This window comes from Chelonoidis abingdonii, chromosome 2, assembly GCF_003597395.2.
Source record: "Chelonoidis abingdonii isolate Lonesome George chromosome 2, CheloAbing_2.0, whole genome shotgun sequence".
Lineage (NCBI taxonomy): Eukaryota > Metazoa > Chordata > Testudines > Testudinidae > Chelonoidis > Chelonoidis abingdonii.
Window position 1 is genome coordinate 98153559 of NC_133770.1, and position 23906 is coordinate 98177464.

The following is a 23906-nucleotide window of genomic DNA, read 5'->3' on the forward strand; positions in this document are numbered from 1 at the left end:
CACGGACTGAGCATCTTGCCCACTGAAAAGGAAAAACAGAACCTTACCTGTAAGCATAAGCACCGACTCCATGGGTGCTCCGGGGCTCAAACACCCATCAAAAAAAAAAAAAAAAAAAAAAAAAAAAAGGGGGTGCTCAGGACCTGCAGAGCCAGATTTATCTTTTATGGGCCCCACCCCCATTCGGCCTCTTCCTCCCAAAGCCCCACCAACTGCTCTGCCCTGAAGGCCTGCCTGCCGCTTGCATGGAGGGAGCCACCCACCAGCAAAAACAAGAGTCAGAGCCTGTGCCTGTAAGTCAGGTTTCTACTATACCACTCTAGACATCTGGTTGGCCAGTATATTTTATGCTCTGCAAGCAGATGTAACTGATTAGCATGGTAAACTTTCTGGCCACATTCCAAAGAACATGCTATTTCTGTCACTCCCTCAAGTTCCTATTATGATTAGCTTATCGGACAAATTAGACAAATTTTCCTAAACAGACTAATTTATACATCCCCCAACAAAACAAAAACAGGGGAGTGGGGGTGGGAATATAAAACTGACTGAACAAGTATTTCCAAGTGAGTTTTGCAAAAACCCTGGGTTATATTCAAGGACTATAGCTGGGATTTTCAAAAGTGGGAGAGTTAGGCATAGAAAGCTAATGGGAGTTGTGTGTTTAATTCCTGTAGGCACAATTGAAAAACTACACCCTAAGTTTCCTTTCTCTGCTCAATTTCTAGAGCAGCAGTGCATATAAAAATAAATCTATGTAGCACAAAAATTGACTTAACTGTTACTTGTTCTGTGAGACTTCTAAGAGCCATACAGCTGTATCACCTGAAGTCCTCACATCTAATTCGTAACAGTTACTGAGTAGTGAATAAATTTTCATGTAATTATCTTACTCATTCTTGAAGAGGCGGATTTTTTCAGCCCACTGATCTAGCTGAATAGTCTTCACATCAAGCATGTTAAACCTTTACTATAGCCTTCCTTAATGCATGAAGTAGTCAGTCAGCTCTGGAGGCCTGAAAGATTTCACTTGTATTATATTTTGAAAAAAAAAAAAAATTTTCAGGTTGAACTTTCATTCTAATTGAACGTGAATTTTAAAGCTTTTTATCAGAAGGAAGAGGAGAACAAAGTGAGGGTAAGCAGATGTTCTTGTTTATACATTGTTTTTACAGAGTGAACTCTGAGATTGTTTGATCTCTACCTTGTCACTGAATTGAGATGAAAGGAAATTTGCATCAAAGAACTACTAATTGCTCCAAACTCTCTGCTGAGGAGATGGATATTATGAATGCTACTTGCCAGGACAAAAACTGTAGACAGCAGAGAAACAGTAGCTAAAGACTCAAAAAGAGGAGGGTCAATTCCATTAGCAACTTTATGACCCATGGAACATTGATCTTTATTTTAGATGCTATCCTGAATAACATCTTATGAGCTAGATGAGTAAAACTGTCAAATAAGGGAATCAGAAAGCCGGGCTTTAATACACCCAAATGCAAGGCCATATCTAGGAACAAAGAATGTAGGTCACGCAAGACAGGAGCCAGTATCCTGCAGTGGAGTGACACTGAAAAGGATTTAGGAGTTATGACAGATAAACTGAACATGAGTTACCAGTGTGATGCTGTGACTAAGAAGGTGAATATGATCCTTGGATGCACAGGCAGAGAAATGTCAAATAGGAGTATGGAGGTGATATTTACCTTAGCATTAGTATGCTATACTGGTGAGATCATTACTGGAATAATGAGTCTAGGTCTAGCGTCCACATCTCAAACGAAATGTTAAAAAAAATGGCAGGTTTAGAAAAAAAGCTCCAAAAATGATTTGTGCTTACAGATTGTGCTTACAGATTGCATGAACGCTGACAGGCAATGCAGGAGTTACCTACCTAGGATTTATTGCAGCGGAAGAAAATTGGCCAAGGATTTCAGGAGTGGAGTTAGTCAGGACTAGGGAAACAATTAAATGCTTTAACCACCACCTTCCTGCCCATTCCTACCCCCCCCCAAAAAAACACTATACACTTCTGGTGGAGAAGTCTAACTGATGTTCAAGTTCTCTTGCCCACAATGTTAATATAACAATATATGGTCAAGATATGATATTTTCCTTAATATAGTTAAATCTGCATCAAGATGACCTAACTTCATTTCCAACCCTTGGACTTTTGCTTCCCCATTTACATTTTTTAAAAAAAAAACTCACAAATATTAGTGAAATGTATATTCATAACAAAAATTACATGCAAAAATTAAGGTCAGGCAATTTTATGTGCACTGAGAACAAGAATATTGTTAAATTGAAAGAAAGTTGATTTTTGTTGTGGGAGAGGATTGGAAAATGATATTGGGCATGAATGTTGCTATAGTTTAAGATTTCCTTGCCTTAGTGGTCATGTTGTAAGAAAAACAAACTCAACTGGCCTATCTTAACTAAAGTAGCTGACTTTCTGAGAATTATATCTAAACAAAAACAAATGGGCATAAAATCCAACAAATGATTCTTTATAATACAATGGACCCCTCCACCCCCAAAGACAGCATGAGAGAGAAGTGCTGGAGTTAGGAGGAAGAAGAACAGAACTCACTTAAATATAGATTTGGACAAAGAATATAAGTCAGTTTAATTTGATTCTAGGCAGCCCTATCAAATTCATGATCTTTTAAATGTTTTGTATTTGAATCCAGAACAACTGTTACTATTAAATTTTATTTGCTGGAAAGATAAGAGAAAAAGTGTTTGAACACAGATGAGTGGCACAACTTGCAAACTTAGATCCCAGGGAATTACAATCATGCTTCAGGTTTACTCATATAAGTAATCCCTTTGGAGGTCAATGAGTCTATTCACATGAGTAAAGAAGTTAAGCACACAAAGAAGCCTTTTCAGAATCAAGGCCTTAAGATTATTACTGGGGGAAAAACAACTTCAGTTAGCCATGTTCTGAGTGTTTAAGTGTCCCCAAAAATTGTAGCTGACAAGAAGTTTTGTATATTTCTTCTCATTTCCTTCTACAGGGTATCCTTTTAATAAAAGAAAAAAAAGGATCAGGCCCATCAGGGTAATCTACTGGCAGGCCACCAGACGGTTTGCATTTGTACGGCCGCCCACAGCTCCCAGTGGCCACGGTTCGCTGTTCCCGACCAATGGAAGCTGTGGGAAGTGGCAGCCAGCATATCCCTGGCCACAGGTTGTCGATCACTGTCTTATAGCAAACAGTTAATATATTTAATTATTCACTCATGGTTAAACAATAACTTTGACAAAGAGAACAGTAAGTTAAATAGCCACTTTCTGATGATTTCATTGTTGAATTCATTTCATGTTCATTGTGAGAACTGCTTAACATTTTGGGTGCTACTTTAACAAGTTTATTAATAAAATGTAACCCAAAGTAATGACAACTATTCACACAAAATCAAAACCTGAATTACTTTCACAATAGCTAAGTAACATACACCCTTTGGGACAGATCATCAGTCGGTATAAATTGGAGGTGATAATTTAGACCAGTTGGGGATCTGTACTTAAATTCCCTGTAAGCTGCACAGCTGTGAAGCAGCCTATTTAGTGTCGGGCAGGCTCTTAGGGAACCTGCCCAGGGACCTGCCACAGCCAAGGGAGGGGCATTCCTCCCTCAGCCCCCCAACTTGCAGCAGGAGGGATGCCCCTCCCCCAGCCTAAACTCACGCTGTGGCCCAGACCCAGGTGCTGTCCAGGCCTACTGGGGTACCTATTCTGCAGCCCCCGAGCTCCTGGGGTGGGGACAGGTGCCTCTCCCCCCCAAACCCAGGTGCGGCTGCGGAGAGAGTGCGTTGGGGGAGTTCTCACTTCCCACCATAGCCCGAGCACCGTCCTGCACCTCATACCCCCAGCCCCACCCCAGAACCTGTACCTCCAGCAGGAGCCCTCACCCCCTACACCTCAACCCTCTGTCCCAGGCCTGAGTCCCCTCCCACAAGAACCCCTCAGACCCAACCCCACCACATGAATTTTGTTATGTGCACCAATATGAATGTGACATGCCACACATCATCTCCATATTGGTGCACATAACAAAATTTATTCCGCACATGGGTGGGAAAAAATTAGAAGGAATACTGATCTGTACCATATGTAGTGAGAGCAATAACAATTTAACTTTATAGTGAATATCAGTATGTCTGATTAGATATTTGCGTCAGAGCTTGTCAAAAGTAATTGCACTACTCTGGAGTTATGCAAAACTTGAAAAACTAAGTTAAACAGGAAAGCTCCATGAACAAAGGACTGAAGGCAAACACAGTAGGGTAGATAAATAAATTTATCAATTCTACCTAAATAAAACAGACCTAAACATAACTTACCTTAAAATGTCTGAAGTCTGCTAAGGAACAAACATTCCCTATATCCTCATTTTTTCCTTAAAGGAAGAGTCCATTCATCAACAAAACACAGGCACCATTTTTACAGCGCTCATAAAGAGGGGAAGCCTGGGTGCATAGTCTATCAACTACTATTCTCAGAGCCATTTTGATATCATGCATAAGCTTCATAAACAAATAAGGAAGTCATGTATTCCAGCCCCATTAAAAGCAGGTGAAGAAGAAATGTTTGCCACATGGAAAAACAGCAAAATCTGTAGTGAAACAAATGTTTTCAAGCTATAGAAAATACATCAAAGCTGAAAATTGGCTTCAGTACATTATATTTACAGATATGAACAAGAATTCATGCATTTTAGTCACAGCTATTTAATAATGACATTTTGAAATACTGATCAGTTTATTGTAGAGTAAGACCACCAAACAATTCACAATTTAAGTGCTTGGTGGAGTTTGAGGAGTTTAGCCAAAGATTATGTTTACATTTATATCCCTTGCCAATTCTTGGCTGACTTATTGGAGTCTGGCAGTTTGATGTACTTTATCATAAATATAGGTCCAAATCCTGACATGCACAGGAGCAACAGCATAGATGGCACTGTTGAAGGCCTGTATTAGTTAACAATACTTCAAGATATTTTCCTGAAAATTTCTTTTTCTGGAACAGCATCTACCTTCTCTGAAGTCTGAGACCCAAATCCAGAGGTAGCTGGGGTGAACTGTAAAGCCAAAGTTAAAGAAATGCATCTTTACACAGTACAATGGCAGCTGATGTTGGGCTATAGTAAAGCAGTCCCACCTCTTACAGTGTCTTCTGTTACGAATCCTTTCCCTTCCCAAACCCAGTTTCTTCTCATGTCTATAACTGGGAACATTTATAATTTGAGTCTCTGAAGAGTATCAGATATCACCGAATCTGTTTCCCAAGAGCATACAGCATGTTATTAAAAAGAAACTGCACTGAATTATGTATTGAACAGTAAAAGAAAGTTGACTCAGTAAAGCATCCCATTGCTTTTTGTTTGAGCTTTACAGCCCCATCAGATATAAAAAGGAAAGCTTAATATTTCACATTTCATGAGGGGTACATTTAATTGTTTTTAGTTCTATAAAACTTTCCATGGTTTATTTTTAAGTCGTCTCAGTACTGCTGGTATGCACTGTGGATAAGAACAAGGAGAGTCGAATGATACATCACCAATAGCTGGTTAACCAAGAACCAATTTTGATTCTGGACTGAGGGTTTAAATATTCTTGACATCAAGGACACAGTATGGACAAATTCTGCAAACATTTAAGGGCTATTTCACATTCCTCACTAAAGCAGAACTCTGATTATTTGAGAGCTACAACTTAGCAAGGTGTATTGAGTAGTGTCCTAAGCAGACATCCATGGATGCAATGCATGCACGCAGGTGTGCACGCACACACAAAAATCAGAGTATGTGAATCTTACAACTACCAAGGTCATTTTCCTGAAATGTTATGAAGCACCCAAACTTAGTATCACAATTTAAAATACACCTCAGATTTCCCTTACTTTAGTAAGCTCTCATCCATAATCTATATTTAAAATCCAGCATAAGGAAGGTCAAAAACAAAATAATGATATTTCCAACCATCTCAAGTATTTTGACAGTTCTTAGACATTACTACAAGCATAACAAGTCATAGAAGGGGCTTGTTTAAACATGGTTTTATTCCCTATTTATTGTGGAAATAAGAGCATCCACACATGGAGTTAATCAGGGATAACTCCAAGTGTAGATAAGCCCTAAACAAAGCTTTCATATAACTAATGACACATAACCCACCAGGAGACAAAAAATGGTAAAAAGGCTCTCATAGGCAGAGATATTAATCTCGTTTCTTTATCCAAGTCAGAAGAGAGTTATAAATGCTAATGGACAATTTAAGAGTGAAGTGCTATGGTATGTACTGAACTGAATTATCTAATCATACAAACTGAGTTTGATTCATCATCAGATCTACACTATTCTAAAAATTAGAGAAAGACAACATCTTTGTATTCATTTAATTATCTACTGTTTATGTGCAAGTTAATCTTTACTTGCCAGAAGACAAAAATTTGTTTGCTATAATCCATAAATTTCTATTTTGTTTTCAAATATGAATCCTTTAAAATGCAACCCCCCCCCCCAAAAAACAAAAACAAAAAAACACAACCCAAACATGGTTACAGACATTTATCATTCAAGAGCTGGTTTAACAAATTAAACTTTCCAAATACAATACATTGGTTTCCTGAGATGGCTAAAACTCATGTTTCACTTATTTTACACTAGAATTAACAAAAAATTGTGCACAAAATCAAAATTTAACCATAGAATTCAAGCATTATATTTACAGAATATAACTAATTTCACTAATTACTTCTTTGCCAAGTACACCTTAACAAAAAAGTCCTAAAATATTTTTTCTACATTACAAACCAAGGATTTACAAAGGTTTTTGTTTTTTTGTATTTCCACACTTCATTCTAAAAACGTTGAAACATAAAAAAATACCACTTCCTAAAGGAGTTAACAATAAAGGTTAGGTTAACAATCTGGCATGGAAGAGGTAAATATAGTGAAACCTGTTTTAACAGACACAAATCAATCGCTGGTGATTAAAGAACACTTTGTTCTTCAAAGCTGGTAGGCACTTCCATGTAACCAGAAATGTGTATTATCCACCACTACTTTTCCCTCCATACATAAAAATATCCAGTGCAGTAAAAAGAAGTCAGATAAAAGGGTGAACATTTGTTCAAATAAAAGCATTAGCTAGGATCTTGATTACGGTTCATTTTGTGTAGGTGTAAAGATTTTGTCCCAAAGTTTTCCTGACAGATGGAGTTATTTGGCTTTTAGAAACGTTAACTGAAATACCTCCCTTTTTTACCAGTATATGTTGTTTGCTCACTGCTGTATTGTTGGTTTATGTCTGTAACAGAAACTGGCTCTAGGCCAGCCCATGGGTCCTCAAGCATTGAAGGTCTGTAATAGTTTTCCACATCATTAGACACTCTTTTCCCTCTGCCATGCGCTGTACCAAATGGAGTAGATGTCCTGGGTGATCCCTTTGGAAGAAAACCATCAGGTAAAGAAACATTTAATAGACTAATTAAAACGAAAAAAAGTTTTCCTCTAATGTAGCAGACCTTTCAAATGCCATCTGCTAGTGATAATTACCACTGCCCTAGAGTATCTTCCTCAGAAGAGTTGAGTTTATGTATCAAGGTTTATCACAATATTTTCTTGGGTATGGTGAGGTACCATTATACAAGAGTAAGCTTGTTTAAAGTAAATGTTCACTTCATACCTGTATGTAACTGCAGAAAAAACACAACTGAGACTGTTTTTAAATAGACTACACAGTCCTGAAACAGGTCTAATTTAAAAGCTAAGCAACAAAAAGAATAGATTAAGGTTAGAAAGGGTTTAACAAAGACCCATTTACAAACAGCAAAATCTAGACACCAGAAAGTATTTAAGAGCTGAGAGTTTAATCTGTGCTGTACAAAGCAGACAAAGGCCTGGTCTACACTACGCATTTATACCAATTTTAGCAGCATTAAACTGATTTAACCCTGCACCCGTCCACACGAGGCCCTTTATATTGATATAAAGGGCTCTTTAAACCGGTTTCTTTGCTCCTCCCCAATGAGAGGAGTAGCGCTGAAATCGGTATTACCATATCGGATTAGGGTTAGCGTGGCCGCAAATCGATAATACTGGCCTCCGGGCGGTATCCCACAGTACATACTGTGACCGCTCTGGAAAGCAATCTGAACTCGGATGCACTGACCAGGTAGACAGGAAAAGCCCCGCAAACTTTTGAATTTCATTTCCTGTTTGCCCAGCGTGGAGCTCTGATCAGCACGGGTGGCCATGCAATCCCAAATCCAAAAAGAGCTCCAGCATGGACCGTACGGGAGATACTGGATCTGATCGCTGTATGGGAACTAAATCTGTTCTATCAGAGCTTCCGTTACAGAAGACAAATGCCAAAGCATTTGAAAAAAATCTCCAGGCTATGATACAGAGTCCCCAGCACAGTGGCTGGTGACAAGTACGGAAGCCCAAGAATCAAATGGACGCTCATGGGAGGAAGGGAGGGGACTGAGGACTCCAGCTATCCACCAGTCCCAGCAGTCTCCGAAAAACATTTGCATTTTGGCTGAGCTCCCAGTGCCTGTAGGGTCAAACAGATGTCCGGGTGTTTCAGGGATTCTCATCATTACTCCCCTTCCCCCCCCTGAAAGAAAGGGGAAAAATCGTTTGACTTTTTCAGTGTCACCGTATGTCTACTGCCATGCTGCTGGTAGACACGGTGCTGGTGGCAATGAATAGCAAGCATCCGCCCCCTCCCTTCCCCAGTGGCAGACAGTACAGTGCAGTAGGCTGGTAGCAGTCCTCGTCATTCAGCCCGTGAGTGCCGGCTGGCCTCAGATAAGGTCGGCCGGATGCCTGGGTAAAAATAGGATGACTCAGGTTATGTACCGGCAGATGGTACAACAGCGCTGGTAACTGTCTATCATAGCAACTGGGGCGGATGACTCCACAGCCACCCCTTTCATGTCTAAAGAAAAGATTCTGCACACTGCTCTGGACTATCATAGCAGCTGGAGGCTGCCTCCCCATCATTTTATCTCACTAAAAAGTCAGTTTTGTATTCCTGCATTCTTTATACTTCATCACACAAATGGGGGACACTGCAACAGTAGCCCAGAAAGGGTGTGGAGAGGAGGGAAGCACATGTGGGTTGTTGCAGGGACACCCCTAGAAGGCATGCATCATCATTCTGTGATCTGACACGGAGTGGCTGCGCTCTCTGGTTCTCGATACACTGCTTCTCTGTACACTTGCCCGTATTCTAGGCAGGACTGACTATTTTAGATTACAACATAATGGAGGAATGACCGGGGGAGTCATTCACATTTTCTTGTCTTTGCGCCCCTAGCGATCTCAGCAAAGGTCAGCCAGGAGCCCCATGACAGCAGCAGCAGTACAGAAACGACGGATAACCTCATCTCATCGCCAATTACAATGCACACAGACGGTGTAGCACACGACTGGCAACCGGTTCTACTGTAGCCTTGGCAAAGGCAAATGAGATGCTGCGTGTAGACTGCAGTACGCAGCCTCTGGTCAGCGGATCCAGATAACACATATGGGTGACAGCATGACAAAAGCAAAACGGGCCCCATGGTTGCCAGCTATGGCGTCTGCAGTGCCAATCCAAGGGAAAAAGGGCAGAGAAATATTGTCTGCTGTCGCTTTTAGGAGGAAGGAATGAGTGACGACATTTACCCAGAATCACTTGCGACACTGTTTTTGCACCATCCATGCATTGGGATCTCACCCAGAATCCAATGGGCAGGGGCGACTGCGGGAACTATGGGATAGCTACGGGATAGCTACCCACAGTGCAACACTCCAGAAATCAACGCTAGCCTTGCTACATGGATGCACACCACTGAATTATTGTGCTTTGTGTGCTGCATGCACTCGACTTTATACAATCTGTTTTACAAAACCGGTTTATGTAAAATCGGAATAATCCTGTAGTGTAGACATACCCAAAGACACAGTTAACCCAAAACACTGACAGTAAAGAACATTGTATTTGGGTTAAACCTGTTGTTTTTCAAGTTCTACATAAAAGATTCCCTTCTTTAGATAACCAAATGTGGGTACTGTTGCTACATAAATCTTAATTAAATGCAGTACAAACTGTTTACAATGGACTAATTATTTGTCTGTTGGTGCTTTTGAGACCTGAATTTTGTCAAAGCACAGACAAATTACATTAAAGGGAGAGCCACTTAATTATTCTCACTGACTACTGTTCCAAGTACATAACCTAAGAGAACTATAACAAAGACTTTACTTTGTGAACCTGGCAGCATGGATATTGTTAATTTCACACTTTCTTCTGTAAACTTAGTTTCCTTTTGTGTAAATCTAGGCCCTTCACACACCAACAGATAAGATTTTAAACTCTCAAATTTGGCAGGAAAAACTTGGAACCAGACAAACTGCTCAGGGATGGTCTAAACCAGGGATCGGCAACCTTTGGCACGTGGCTCGCCAGCGTAAGCCCCCTGGTGGGACAGGCCGGTTTGTTTGCCTGCCGCATCCGCAGGTTCAGCCGATCGCAGCTCCCACTGGCCCCGGTTTGCCATCCCAGGCCAATGGGGGCTGCGGGAAGTGGCATGGGCCAAGGGATGTGCTGGCCATTGCTTCCTGCAACCCCCATTGGTCTGGGATGGCAAACCGCGGCCAATGGGAGCTGCGATCAACCAAATCTGCAGACGTGGCAGGTAAACAAACTGGCCCGGCCCGCCAGGGGGCTTACCCTGACGAACTGTGTGCCCAAGGTTGCTGATCCCTGGTCTAAACAATGACACAGAAATTATGTATCTAAAAGATACCAGACAGCAACAAGTTTTCTTTCCACACACAGAGATGGTCCCTACTCCTAGCCACAGAGGAGGAAGAACTGAGGATGTTGGGGACCATCCAGCCTCTCCAAACCATAATTCTAAAAATCTGGAGCTGCAAAGGGATGCACAATAGATAAGTTTTTCCAGAGATCACCTGAAGTTTGATGGCACTGGAGGTACATCCCACAAATGGGAATATGCAGAAGTCACTTTGAAGAACATCTGATTTTTTTCACTCCACTTCTTATTTCTCCATGTCATCACAATTAAATTATATGGATATGACTAGGATCTCACAAACAGAATGACTACAAGTAGAGAAGTAGAACAACAGCAATGCCATAATTTTCGTATCAGTGTACCCAAGTTATAAGAAAAATAAGTAAATATAAACAAAAGAACAGCTGTTAATTATATTTCACAAAGCTTTCCATGAGACATTAGTAGACTTACAAGTGTTCCCTAGACCAAGCCAATAAAAACTAGCAAAAAAGACTGACATTAAGAGACTGTCATTTAAGCATGCATATTAAAAAGCAAAGCTGTGTATTCTAGACTTCAGAAGACTGATCAAAGAAAGAGATGCTTCACTTCACTATATTAGATTACAATATCTGAGAGGTTATAACACTGCTCCCAATCACCACACTCAGGAAATCTTTATTCTTTTTGTAACATTCTGCTTATAATTCTCATCATTCAGAAGACAATTAATTTATCCAAACTCAAAAACTCTCACATTGGATTTGTAGTAAATATTTTGAAGGGATGATTGCATTGTAGAAGTGTATTTAAAATTCTAACAGGCTCATTTAGACATGAAACTCAATTTGGAATAAGGTGGGGTATGAAGTTAGGCAGGAATAGCTAACCCCTCCTAACTCCATGTGTTGATGCTTTTTTGGAATAAGAACCCTGTTTTGAAGTAACCTCATTTGGAATAAAGCACTCATTCTGGAACAGGAGCTTCCACATATTGTTAATCACAAATTACTATTCTGAAATAACTCCCTATGTATGTAGAAGGTCATATCTTAAAATATTAACCATGACAAGTAGCTCCAAACACAAAAAAAGTGTTAATTCTTAATTTTATTACTGAGAGAGTGCGGGGAAAGGGAGACAAATTTCAGAACACTTAATATAGTAAAGCTATTCTCACATCAATCCTCCTTTGAATAGAAAACCTAAGGCTCTGTCTACACAAGAAAAACTGTCTCTAGCTCACATGGTTTAATACCATGATTTTAGATGTGCTAATAATGCCTAGAAAGATAGCAATGGTCACTCCCATTCCCAATTTCCTCTGTTAGTGCTGAAAAGGTTTAGCTGCCAGCTCAGAGGAGCCAAGGGTTTTCAACCTTTTATAGAAAGCACAATAGGATACTATTTACCAAATTTTGCACTTCCTGTAATAATGCTGAAATTTTTTATCCCATCTCCACATTTTTCCAACCTCCATTGATGGGAGAATCAGGGTTACAATCACTGTCAGCAATGGGACATTTCCCTGATGGAGATGGAGCCTCTGTATTCAAAAGTCTTACTAGTTACTACTATGCCCAAACGGTTAATCAAGTTAGCATAGAAAGGTGGTAGTGGAAGAAGAAATACTTGCGGCAGAAAACTATGTCAAAGCAAAGTAAAGAGAAAGTCCTGTAATTAGACAGAAACAGGCATTTATTCAAACTTCTGAATATTAATATAAATAACAAATCTATACTTAATGCTATTTGCCTTTAAGCTTTTTGTCCTTTTTAAAGAAGGTTATGGTAACTTAGGGTGCAGATTCAACTGTCCTCATTTTTAGTGCTTGAAAAGCACAATATTAGGTGTTAAGTAAAAAAATCTAACAAATGCTGTTAATAAGAATTGCCTTTTCTAAGTCCTGTTTCCAGACAAAAGATTTTAGATGGTTCTTCTAGGTCCCTAAACTTGAGGATGTCAGTAGTATTACAAACTTTAGAGCTTTTGATCTGTATGAGCAATGATGGGTTTACAGCAGAAAGAGAGAATATTCTTCTCTCCAATGGTAACACAAACTTTTGAACAGACAATGGAATCAAACTGCTCAGTACTCATCATTTTCTTCCCAGAAGGCATTATGAAATAGCTTTCTCCTGAATGCAGGGGTCTAACCTATTAGAGACTAAGTTGTAGGGACATAGTCATGAGTAGTTACATTTTGCCACAATATAACTTCTTCCCAATGTTTATTTATGTAGTCTGTACTTGTGCAACTCAAAGAACAGTTAAATTTAGTTATGGTACTTTTCTAAATATTTTTAGTATCTACCAGGATGAAGTTTAAGATCAGTTGTTAACTGTCCCCACCATACCTTTTACTCATGTTAGATTTCAATCCCTTCCTCCACTGCAAATTCCTACCTTTTATTCATTTACTCCCATAAAGAATACACCGTGAACAAAACAACTTGATCAACAATTTTACAGAAATTTAACTAACTATCCATAGCTTCCAATGGTGTAAGCATAGTCCCATGCCAATAACCACTCTGGAAAGGCAAAACCAGAATGATTTAGCATGAAGATCCATGAACAGCTTATCAGGCTCTTTTAGTGGGAATGGAAATAGGTTTTTCCAACTGAGCTGAAAAACAATACTAATTTCAGTAGTTACTAGTCACTGTATTTTGTATGGCTTTAACATTGTTCACTTTCTACCTGATTAAGTTGGTTTACTACTTTTTTTTTTTTTTTTAAAACAATGTTTGGCAGAGTGTTCTCTACACTTACACATCAGCTATTGGGACTATGACCATGGCATTTCTACAGTGCATGTGCATTCTGGTAAAGTTAGTTCTATAATCCTCCCCCCTACACACACACTTTTGTTTTTAAAGACAAAGCTTAAGTTATTAACTACAAAAGTTATGACGTTGCTAACTAAGAAATATTTCACCCACACAGGGTTATTTTAGCTATTAGCCCCATACAGAAACTAACTACAATTCAGAGATTAGCATAGTGATTCACCACTTTAAAATTGGAAGTTGAAAACCACAAAGCATTATTTAGACAGTACGTCACATCTCTTTTTAAAGTTCCTTTTGTAACTAAGAAAGATTTTCAACTGTTTGAAAATAATTTTTTTTGGTCATTTTAGCAGCAGCAACCCATGCTTGACAGTACCCAATCTCCCAGTTATGTCAACTCAGGTAAGAGGTCCCGGCCAAAGTTACAAACATTCAAATTAATCTCAGCTCTTAAAAAACAAACTTAAAACAACTCGGTAAAACTGAGACCTGGGAAAAGGCTAACATAAGGAAGGAGAGTGAAGAGTTTGCATGCTGCTTTCTTATCCCGCCCCTCAAATGCCAGGACAGGACGGGGGCGGGGGAATATTCTTGGGGTTCTTGTCTCTTTCCCAGTCCCGAAGGGTCTGGAAGGAGATTCTGCTTTGCGTCAGTTTCTCCCCCTTTCAGAAAATGTGGAAAGCGTTGGCTGTGTGAATCAGTCTCTCTCCTCCCTCTAGTACAGGGTGCGGGTGGATTTCACTCTGTATTACGCTCGTCCCTCTTTTCTGGGATCTGGGGAAGGAGCCTAAGGGGAGGATGGAAGTTGGGAGGGGGGGCTGCTGCGTGTTTCAATCAGCCATTATTCTCCTTCCCACACGCGCACGGCGCCCACAAACCGAGGCACACAGCAGCCCCACCCGCTGTCCAGAGCAGCTCCCCCTCCCATACCTGGTAGTATCTCTGGGAGCCCCGCGGCGAAGACTTGTATTGTTGCGGATGGTGCGGCGGACGCTGCTGGGCCGCGGCAGGGGACACGTTGCCGTAGGGAGCCGAGTACCTGGGGCTAGCACTGTGCGGCCTGCGCGGGCTCTGACCCCCCGGGGACGGGCTCCCGAACCGCCCGCCGCCGCCGTGGAAGCTGTGGCCTCGGGGCGAGTAGGGCCTGTGGCCGTACGGCGGCGTGTGGTGGGGGCTCCCGTAGCCCCGCGGGGAAGGCGGCACAGGGCCCCCGCCGGAGGGAGGGCTCCGAAACCCGCCGCCCCAGGGCCCCCCGCCCGAGTACGGAGGCGTGGGAGGGCGGAAGCTCTGTCGGTGCATGGCCCTGTTCCGGCTCCCCCTGCGGCCTCGCAGCCCCGAGCCGGGAAACGAACGAAAAGCGCGCAACGGCCGCTGCTAACCACCAGAGAGACACGGCGCGTGCGTGCGTGGCGTGCTGCGACGCTGCTCGCTGGGGCCCGACGCGCCCTATGCCGCGGCCAGGAGGTTCCGAGTTCGGAGGTTCCGGGGAGGCAGAGAGGCACGACACCAGCGTTCCCCCCAGCATCATTTAGGGCACTCGGGGTCCCTGGGGAGGAGGGACCCAGCCGTGCCGCGCAACGGGTCGGCAAGGTTTGGCTGAAGACGCCGAAGGTGAAGCTCTCAGGAGAAGGCTCCTCGTGTTCTCACTGCTGGCTCCGCATGGACGGTGAAGTCCCATCCCCAAAGCAGACTGTAGCCATTAACCCGCTTTGGGTTCCAGACAGGGTAGTGCCTTGTGGCTGGGTTTACCCGACACACCCAAACACCTGTGTTTTATCAATTCGAATAAATATAAACGTCAGAGGCACTTAGATCAGCCCCTGTTTTGAACAGATTTAGGAAGAAAAAAGAACCAGAGGGAGAGCTCCCTGGCTTGGGTAAGCATCACTGCTATGGCTTCTCCTTGGCTGGTGCACTGAGACCTTCCCTACTCCTGTTTAAATCTACTTTAACCACTGGTTCAAAATAAGATCCCATCTGCCCTAGTGGGTTTCCTCAGGCTTGGTGCCACTTGATGGCTCTTAAGGATTACTTTCTCCTAATAGGGCTCAGGTACCCTCCTCTCTGGTCTTTTGCCTTCACAGATCAGCTTGTTGTTTTTTAAAGTGATAGTCTTACTAGTGCAATCCAATCTTCACAGTATTTATCCTTGTCCTTTCAGACATGCTTTGATTAGTGAAACAGTTAACAATATTGACATTTAAATTATCACTGGCAATCTGAGGTGTGAACTACCCCACTGAGTTGAATGGGGCTGCTCCCACATCAGAGCTATTGTTTCAGCCTCTGCAGATTCAGGGCCTGTCTACACTTGAAATGCTACAGCTGCACTGCTGAAGCACTTCAGTGTAGACACTACTCTTATTGAAGGGAGGAGCTCTCCCATTTGTATAGGCAATCCATCTCCCCTAGCGGGAGAAACTATGTCAAAGAATTTTTCTGTGGAGCTACCATGGTCTATACTTGGGGTTAGGTCAGCTTAACTACATCATAGAATCACAGGGTTAGACAGGACTGTGTCCACAAGGGTTATCTAGTCTAACCCCCATCCAAGACAACTTCATTTCAGTGTTATGGTGGCTCTTTCATGTAGGTTAAATTAATGGAGAAGTGTAGCCCCTTTATATAAACCTTCCAAGATTCTATTGCTTTGAGAATGAGGGCCTCAATGCTGCATTCTGTGTGGGTGGACCAATGCCTAGCCCCATTTCTGCTTCAGCATGAGTGCCTATAACTTTTTTATTACCTGTTATTTAGGTGTTAAAATTTGCAATCTTGAGGTTAATTTAATCTTTTGCATTTTTTAAAAGAGCTAAGTAAAAAGAAATTACAAATACAAGCCATAAATTGCTGCATTTTATAAACCAACCTTGCAGAATACCATTTCAAACCAAACAAAAGCAACAGATAACCTGATTACCTCAATGAAGTTTAAACTGTGCTCCATATGAAAGAGGCCCTAACTTTACAACCTACTTGAGACTGTATTAAACTAATGCTCAAACTGTTGATTTCCAACAAAATATGTTGTGATAGGTTTACCTACCTATTTATGTGTCTACCAACATACTTATATGGTTTTATCACTGTAGTACTTGAATGCCTCTCAAATACATAAAAGTACAAATAACAGTAACAAACTTTGTTTCCCACCCTGAAAGTTGCTCAACAAAGGTATGCTAGAGTTTAAACTTGTTAAACTTTCTCTGGAAAAAAATAAGATACATCTCTTTATTCAGGCTGATTAAATGCAACTGGTGGAACTCTCCTCTCATCCTCTGGCAACATATCCTAGAGGATGATCATCAGTTTCTAGGGCAGTAAGGAATTTCTTTCCTTACTGGGGGGAAAGTATAATACATTTGTGAGCTATATATTGTAAAGGACACTCTCATAGCCTTATGATGGATGCCTTACAAATGCATGGGCTGAATATGCCAACTCTAGTTTTACGCAAAGTAAATTAGTACAAGAGGGATTCTTTCCAACTATTTGCTCAACCAGGCAGAATAAAACTTCACAGCACAGGGTCAAAATTTATGCCACTCTGGGTTTATGTGAAGCAGCAGTGCTCAGACTGAAAAGGATTTAGCAGAGGGGCAATACATAGCAAAAATTGCTACTCTGGGAGCAAAATGTACTAGAAAGCCACCTAAGTCCCCATCTTCCCTAGAAGAGTAAACCAACAAACAACAGTGAAACAAAGTCTGAGAACTCCCTGACCCTGACTGAGGTTGAGGGTTTTCCCCACAAGCCTGAAGCCTAGCTTCCCACTACCACTCACAGAGGAGGGACCAGGAGACATTTAGCGTCGCGCTTGCGTAATCCACACAGCTGGGAACATTTTCACTCTCCGAGAAAAAATAGGAGAGGCACTGAGAACTATGCCTGCGCAGTGCGAAAGGGGGAAAGAATTTCTGTGTGGAAGGGGTAGACTGGAAGTAGCGTAGCACTGCGCCTGCGCAGTACACAGGACTGAGTACCTTTTTCACACACACGGAGGTGGGGAAAGTCCGAGTCAAATCGGACACTGATGCTCCTCCTCCAGTCCTGTTCCCTCAGTGCCTGCGGCTCTGATAGCGGTCGCTACTGCTCGCAGTGACTCTGTCCTGCGCCTCAGGACGTAGCCCACTGTGCCTCTGAAGCGTGTGATTGTCCCGGCTCGGGCTGGTAGCCGCAGCAATGCTGAGCGCTGTGCTGCGAAGAAGGAGTTGCTCCTGTGTCAGGCGCAGAAGGAGTCTGTGCCCTACTCTCCCTAGCAGCAGTGGCTGCCCTGCCTCGCCCCTCTTCCCCAGCCCTCTGAGAATCCTCTCCTCACCTAGCAGCAGCAGAGGGGTGCAGGGAAGCTCTCTCCAGCCAGGTAGCCACATCTTTTAAACTCTTAACTTAATAAACCACTTGGTTTTTATCTGGCATGGACACCAGGGATCGTGTGTGTCATGTAACACGTGCGCAGGGCCGTGGAAAGGAATCAAAGTCCAGGAGAAGTTTTACTTAAAAGTATCTCAGAGCAAGCGTCTCTTCATATTATATTGTTATTATTATATATGTGTACAGGTGAGGGACCTTTGCCATGTTTCCTTCCCCAGCGATCTTAGTTTAGAAAAACACAAGCGTTTACAGAGCAGGATGATAACGGACAAGCCAACATAAATATTTGCTTGGCTGAGAATTATGCTATACGTGTGATAGGCTATAATAAAATCGTTAATTCCCCAAAGGCGCAGAGAGCGTAACACACACACAAACACTGAAATGCAACTATCTCCAGGGCTGCAGATATCGAGGGAAACTTCTGCTCTTAGGAAAAAAATATGATGAGATATTTTAATGTCCACGCAAGACATGAGAATATGACACTAATATCTTTTAATGATAGCAGACTGAATTCACATAGATTTTTAGATGATTTTGTCTCCTCACATTTTAAGGAAATTTATTTTTTATTAAGTTTATCTGAAATTGGACTTGACTCTACACTCTTGCGGCAGCATTAGAAAAACATAACTGTGTTGATTGCAAATGATCTTTTTTTTCTAAATGAAAATGTACATTTAGGGGTATAATTTTCCACAGTTGCTGAGGAGGAATTCAAAAGGTTCTGATTCTAATGCAGACTTTCCAGGGTGGTCAATGAATGTATGCAGGTGGCAAAAAAGTTAAGGGAAAATCATGGGAGGGGCTGGAGCCCAAGAAGAACTAATTATCAGACTACTAGCAGCAATATATAGAGAATATGTTGCACTTTTTAGTTCAGTTACTAAAGCTGTTTGTTTGTTTCCATTTTGTGGGCAAACAGCCCATTTTGTAAGCCTTCTATTATTTAACAAAACTTTTCACTGATTGGGGCTTTCATAATGGATTCACTCTCTCCTTTCCTGCAAGCTCTATTTTTATCTTTAATTTAAAAAAAAAAACAACTTACTTTCTGGTGATCATTTAATAAGTGGAATTGATTTGCTCATTTTCTAATCTGTTTCAGATACCAAATACAAATATAAGCAACTGAACTGGAATGGTCACTCCACAGCAGTAGCTTGTATTTTTATTATTCATTCAAATTGATTGCTGGTGTAAGTGTGTGCATTGATGCTGCATCTACTTACACAATGAGTGAATGTGGCCACTGGAGGCAGTCTGCATGAACGAGAGAATATCCACTTTGTAATTCGGAGGAGGAGGGCTTGATTCTCCTCACTTGCCTAGATATAAATCAGAAGTAATCAGGCCTACGGAATGCTTCCTTTTGTCTCCTTTCTCCTATATCTGCCTCTGTTTTAAAATATAAAATAAAACTTTAAGATCTTTAGGATTAAAAGAAGTACAAATCAGTTCTACTATGAAATAACTTCTGGGTTTCTTTTTGTTAATGTTGTAATAAGATATGCTAACACACGTGACATGATCCTGCCTGTGTAAAGAGTACTAAATATAATTTGGGAGACTTTTCTGTTTAAAATACCTTCAGAGTCTACAAAGTTTGAGTGGGCCTGTTTTTTTCTCAATCAGAGCTACTTGTAATAGAAGTCCATGTGTTTGTCCGGTTTATTGTAGCAATAAACAATCTTCAAGTATAACTACACCTGAGAGAGAGGAATTCTTGCACTAGTTGAGCAATAGGCTTAATTCAATAAAAGGCGAAGTTGGTACTGTTTGGTTAACTTAAGAAATCAAAAACTGGCATAGGAGAGGATGAAGATGGGGGATGATACTGGGACAGTAGGACTCAGGAAATGGTTTTGGCAGTGTTCATATGACTAGTCTATTAGAACTGTTATTTCTCTGATGAGCAAGTGGGCATAGATTGAGTGTATCATGTAAAATCAGTCTGCAGCTCATTGGCTTACTATCAGAAAGCAAAACTGAGGCTTCATGTAAATTCATAGATGACTAGGCAAGAGTAGTTCCACTTAGTAGCATTGCTTCTGAAACTTTCTGAACCAAGCTTTTGATCTACCTTCCACAGACTTTCCCCTCGCCTCTATTTCTCTGTCACTGGGACAACACCTCTATTCAACTTCTTGTATCTATTGCCCAACAGACTGCTTCTCCCAGAAACACTTTGGCATTTCTCCTATGCTGACCCCTACTCCAGTGGGACCATGGTCATTGGTTGGGGTTCCTAATTAATACCGTAATGTGAAAGCAGAGAAATCTTGCTTCAAACTAGTTTTTACTGAACTGATAACAGAGTGCGGGGCTTGACAACCTACCAATCAAGTGTTAACATGCAAGGGTCTTTGTCTGAATGTGTATAAAAGGTTTGTGAAATTTGTGTAAGACAGTCTTTTGTACCAAGGTACAGGCTCTCCTTTTTTTTTCTGCCGAATAAAGCATTTTTTCCTTATCCTTGTCAGGCTGTTAATTGGTTCTCAGCTAGGCAGACCTGATATTTCGGTAACAGTAATATGAATGATATGATAATAATGGGGACTCAATCTCTTGTTAATTATTGCTTTGTGTAAATGCATATTTTACAGGTGAAATCTAAATATTTTGCAGACTTCCTGTAGAGAGTCTAAGGGGACTCTTAAAGGACTGTCAACTGCAGCTGCAGAACTTTTTGAGTCTGAAAGTGCCTTTAATTGAGAAACTACTGTTGCTGTGGTAGTGTATGTATGAGAAAGGGAGAAAATCAGTCTCCATATGGTCTGTGGAATAGTGAAGAGATTGCGAGTTTTGGAGAGGATGGAAAGAAAGGCAGACTTTTCGTCATCTGCAGATGTTCTTATAAAGTTGTGTTCTTCTGTAATGCCCTGATTCAGCACTTAAAACACACTTAAACATATGCTTACCGTTAAGCATGAGAGTAGTCAGTCTTAATGAAGTAAATAGGACAACTTACCTGCTTAAAGTTAAGCATATGGTTAAATTCTTATCATCTGGGGCCTAAGTGAGTTTACAGATGAACGGCTGATGACGCGTCATCAAGCTCTGTGTGGCTTTATTGAGGTTGTACCACCAAGTATTTGATATTGATATCCAGCATAATTACTAGTAAACTATTTTTCAACCTCTCCAGTATTTACAGTGAAATACAACAGTACTAAACATGTGTACCTGACTTCCTGTGTTTAAGATGTGCAAAACAACTATGAGGCAAATATTTAGACAGACTTTTTTTTTAAATGCTGACTAGTCTGCATATCACACTTCCTCATGGCAACAACAACAGTCACAACAACAAAACAAACCACTCAAATCCCTCTGGAGAGATTTATAATAATTGAGGAAAATGTCTTACAATTGAAGACACTATTTTTTTCATTGAGTGCAGTGTGGTGAATTAAAATATTTGAACAGGGGCCTTAAATTCCCAGTCCATCCTAATACTCTGTGTGCATGCTTTGTAACTGATGGCTAGAGAGAAAGTGAGACTGTCTTACAATATACTTTCTTTATGCTTTATGTCTTTTCCCCTTGTTTAAACAAGTACATGAGTAAAGATGAGTTCCTCCTGGCTAATGCTATGTAACCTTTCTAGTTTTAGCAGAGGTCTGCTTTCATTTTTTATTTATTTATCAAAATTGCTACGGCATTTATCACCATAGTATCTGAACATCTAATTATATTAATTAATACACCTCACAACATCCCTATGAAGTAGCGAAATATTATTATCCCTCATTTTACAGAGGGGTTAAGTGACGTGCCCAAGATCACCGAGAAGATCTGTAACACCTGTGACCTAGACTGCAAGTCTGTTACCTCCCCTTGTGGTTTAATATCCTTCATATAGTTTTCAGTGATGGTCATGGTTGGGAGGAAAGGGGAGAGAAGGAAGGAAAAATATGTGTGGATAAATTTCTTGAGCATATATTTACCATCACGAGTGCTATCAGACTGAACAAATATTTTCTTGGTTTGTGCTCATCTGCTTCAGTTTTCAAGTGCCTTTTAAAATGTGAAGACACACTTTTTGGATGTGTTGTAAGACCTGACCCTACTTTTGATTGTCAGAATAGGTCAAACTACTCTGCAGCTGGGGAGTCATTATTTCATGTCAGACTGTTATTCATTAGTTTTAATTCATATATCTTCTTGACACTGACTGCTATGAGTTTATTGGCTCTTTCCACAGGCTGCTGCTTATCAGTATGTAACAGGCACTTAAAAAAATAATGAACGATATATTGTAGTGTTCTAAGGGGTTTAAAATAGGATGTACAATACTAATAATTTACATCATGCTTTACAAACATTAACTGATTTTATATATCTGAAGCTATTGTTATCCCTATTTTACGCAATGTGGGTAGCAAGGCAGAGTGTGATACAGCAGATATTTTGAACATCCATGGAGAGGCATTAGTCTCCTTAAAAAAAGAGGTTCACAGTAAAATATGTTTTCTCTTTCTTACCAGGTGCTAATAAGGTGAAGCCGCTAGAAGGTGTGAAAATTCTTGATCTAACAAGGTTTGTGTCTGCTGTTTGTAGTTCAGGATAGTTTTCTGAGATTCAAATGCTGTGACAGAACAACTACGAAAACCCACTGCTTTTTAATATTGCAGGGTACTTGCAGGACCTTTTGCAACAATGAATTTAGGAGACCTAGGAGCAGAAGTTATTAAAGTGGAAAGACCAGGTAAGGTTTCTTAATATAATCAGAGTGAGGATTAGTTTAATCATTTGTTGTCTATGTACTTCTGAATAGTTTTTTTCCTCTGTGCTGTTTTAATGGGTGCCCTGCAATCCTTAGAGGCACATTGGTTTATAGGCAAGGCCCATTAGGTGTTTGGGGAGCACAGTATAGGCTGAACATGTAAAATGCAATTCTCTTGCCTGCTTCCCCTCCACCCGCACCTCGCAGAAGTGAGGAGAAAGAAAATGCTAGGTTGAGTGGTGGTGTGTGTCTAGCTAGGCCCATGGAAAACTTTAATTTTTTAACTATTACTATGTAGCCTACAGGTTTTGACTCTTTTTGGGGCCCTGTGGATATCATTCTATTTCCAGTTTCCTTCAGACTCACTGGTGGAGAAGTAGTTGCTGGTATACTTGCTGGTCTAGTTACTGGAGCTTCTCTTGTCAATTTATTCTAAAAACTGTAATTTAGTGTTAAGTGTAGATATGTTTTGTTCAAAAGTAACTTATGTCCTTAAGTCTTTTAGGAAGGCTAAGGGCATGAGAAGTCTGAAGTTCTAAGATAAGTCCTTTTTGGGTTATGAATTCAGAAAATAACATTAGTCCATTTAGCAAAAGACTTTAGACATGAAATGTATATTACCTGTGACTCAGAATTTAGATTGTTTTCCTTTAAATTATTTAGAAAGATTCTCCTTTGGCCTCAGACTAAGTATTTTTGGCCTAGTGAGTTTTCTTTATCACATGAAAAGGCTTTTAAAACAGGGTTTAGGGAAAGAGTGCTGCAGTCTGAACTATAATGTCATGACAAACAGAATCCTTCCAGAAATTATTATTATTTTTATGATTTATTTTTATTACAGGAGCATCCAGAGGCCCCAGTCAGGGAGCAGAGCCTCACTGTGCTAGGTGCTGTACACACATTTAATGATAAGATTGTCCTTGCCCCAAGAAGTTTATAATCTCATTATAGGACAAGAAAAGTAGTAACGTCTATTTTTTTTCTATACTGTTATGACCCTTATGTATTGTTGGTGGCTTCAGAGTATAGCTGCAGGCTACCAGTTAAAACATATGCTTTGCTCTACCTGCAAAGCCAATTGTGAACAAGGCAGCTTATTTAAAACGGACGAAAAAAGGTAAAAATTAGCACAAGAGTCAGGAGGTTTGGGGCCAGCCTATGCAGAATGGTTGGGGCCTACCATGCTAAATGGAATTGTTTTG

The 23906-nt window shown here is 40.8% G+C and overlaps 2 protein-coding genes across 4 annotated transcripts in view; one reads left to right on the forward strand and one right to left on the reverse strand.

The window, feature by feature from the left end:
• Positions 1-6562: 6562 nt before the first annotated feature.
• On the reverse strand, positions 6563-15007 carry MPLKIP (M-phase specific PLK1 interacting protein). The gene is made up of 2 exons (XM_032793444.2): positions 14532-15007; positions 6563-7455 (listed from the first exon to the last, which is right to left on the reverse strand). The coding sequence occupies exons 1-2, from the start codon at positions 14898-14900 to the stop codon at positions 7252-7254; spliced, it is 573 nt and encodes a 190-aa protein (XP_032649335.1). The 5' UTR covers positions 14901-15007; the 3' UTR covers positions 6563-7251.
• Positions 15008-17584: 2577 nt separating this feature from the next.
• Positions 17585-23906, forward strand: part of SUGCT (succinyl-CoA:glutarate-CoA transferase) — a 489378-nt gene continuing 483056 nt past the window's right edge. For 2 of the 3 annotated variants that reach the window (XM_032793445.2, XM_032793446.2), the window contains exons 1-3: positions 17585-17961; positions 22466-22517; positions 22613-22686. In XM_032793445.2, coding sequence (XP_032649336.1) covers positions 17784-17961; positions 22466-22517; positions 22613-22686 — 304 coding nt within the window. In that variant the 5' untranslated portion in view covers positions 17585-17783. The remainder of the gene's footprint in view (positions 17962-22465; positions 22518-22612; positions 22687-23906) is intronic. The other variant, XM_032793447.2, reaches the window with a different exon arrangement.

Bases quoted from the DNA above. Each gene is read 5' to 3' on its own strand.
- MPLKIP (XM_032793444.2), bottom strand. From the start codon at position 14,900: ATGCACCGACAGAGCTTCCGCCCTCCCACGCCTCCGTACTCGGGCGGG. The intron at 7,456-14,531 runs GTATGGGAGGGG...TTTCTTCCAAAG, and splicing joins GCTCCCAGAGATACTACCAG to GGATCACCCAGGACATCTAC.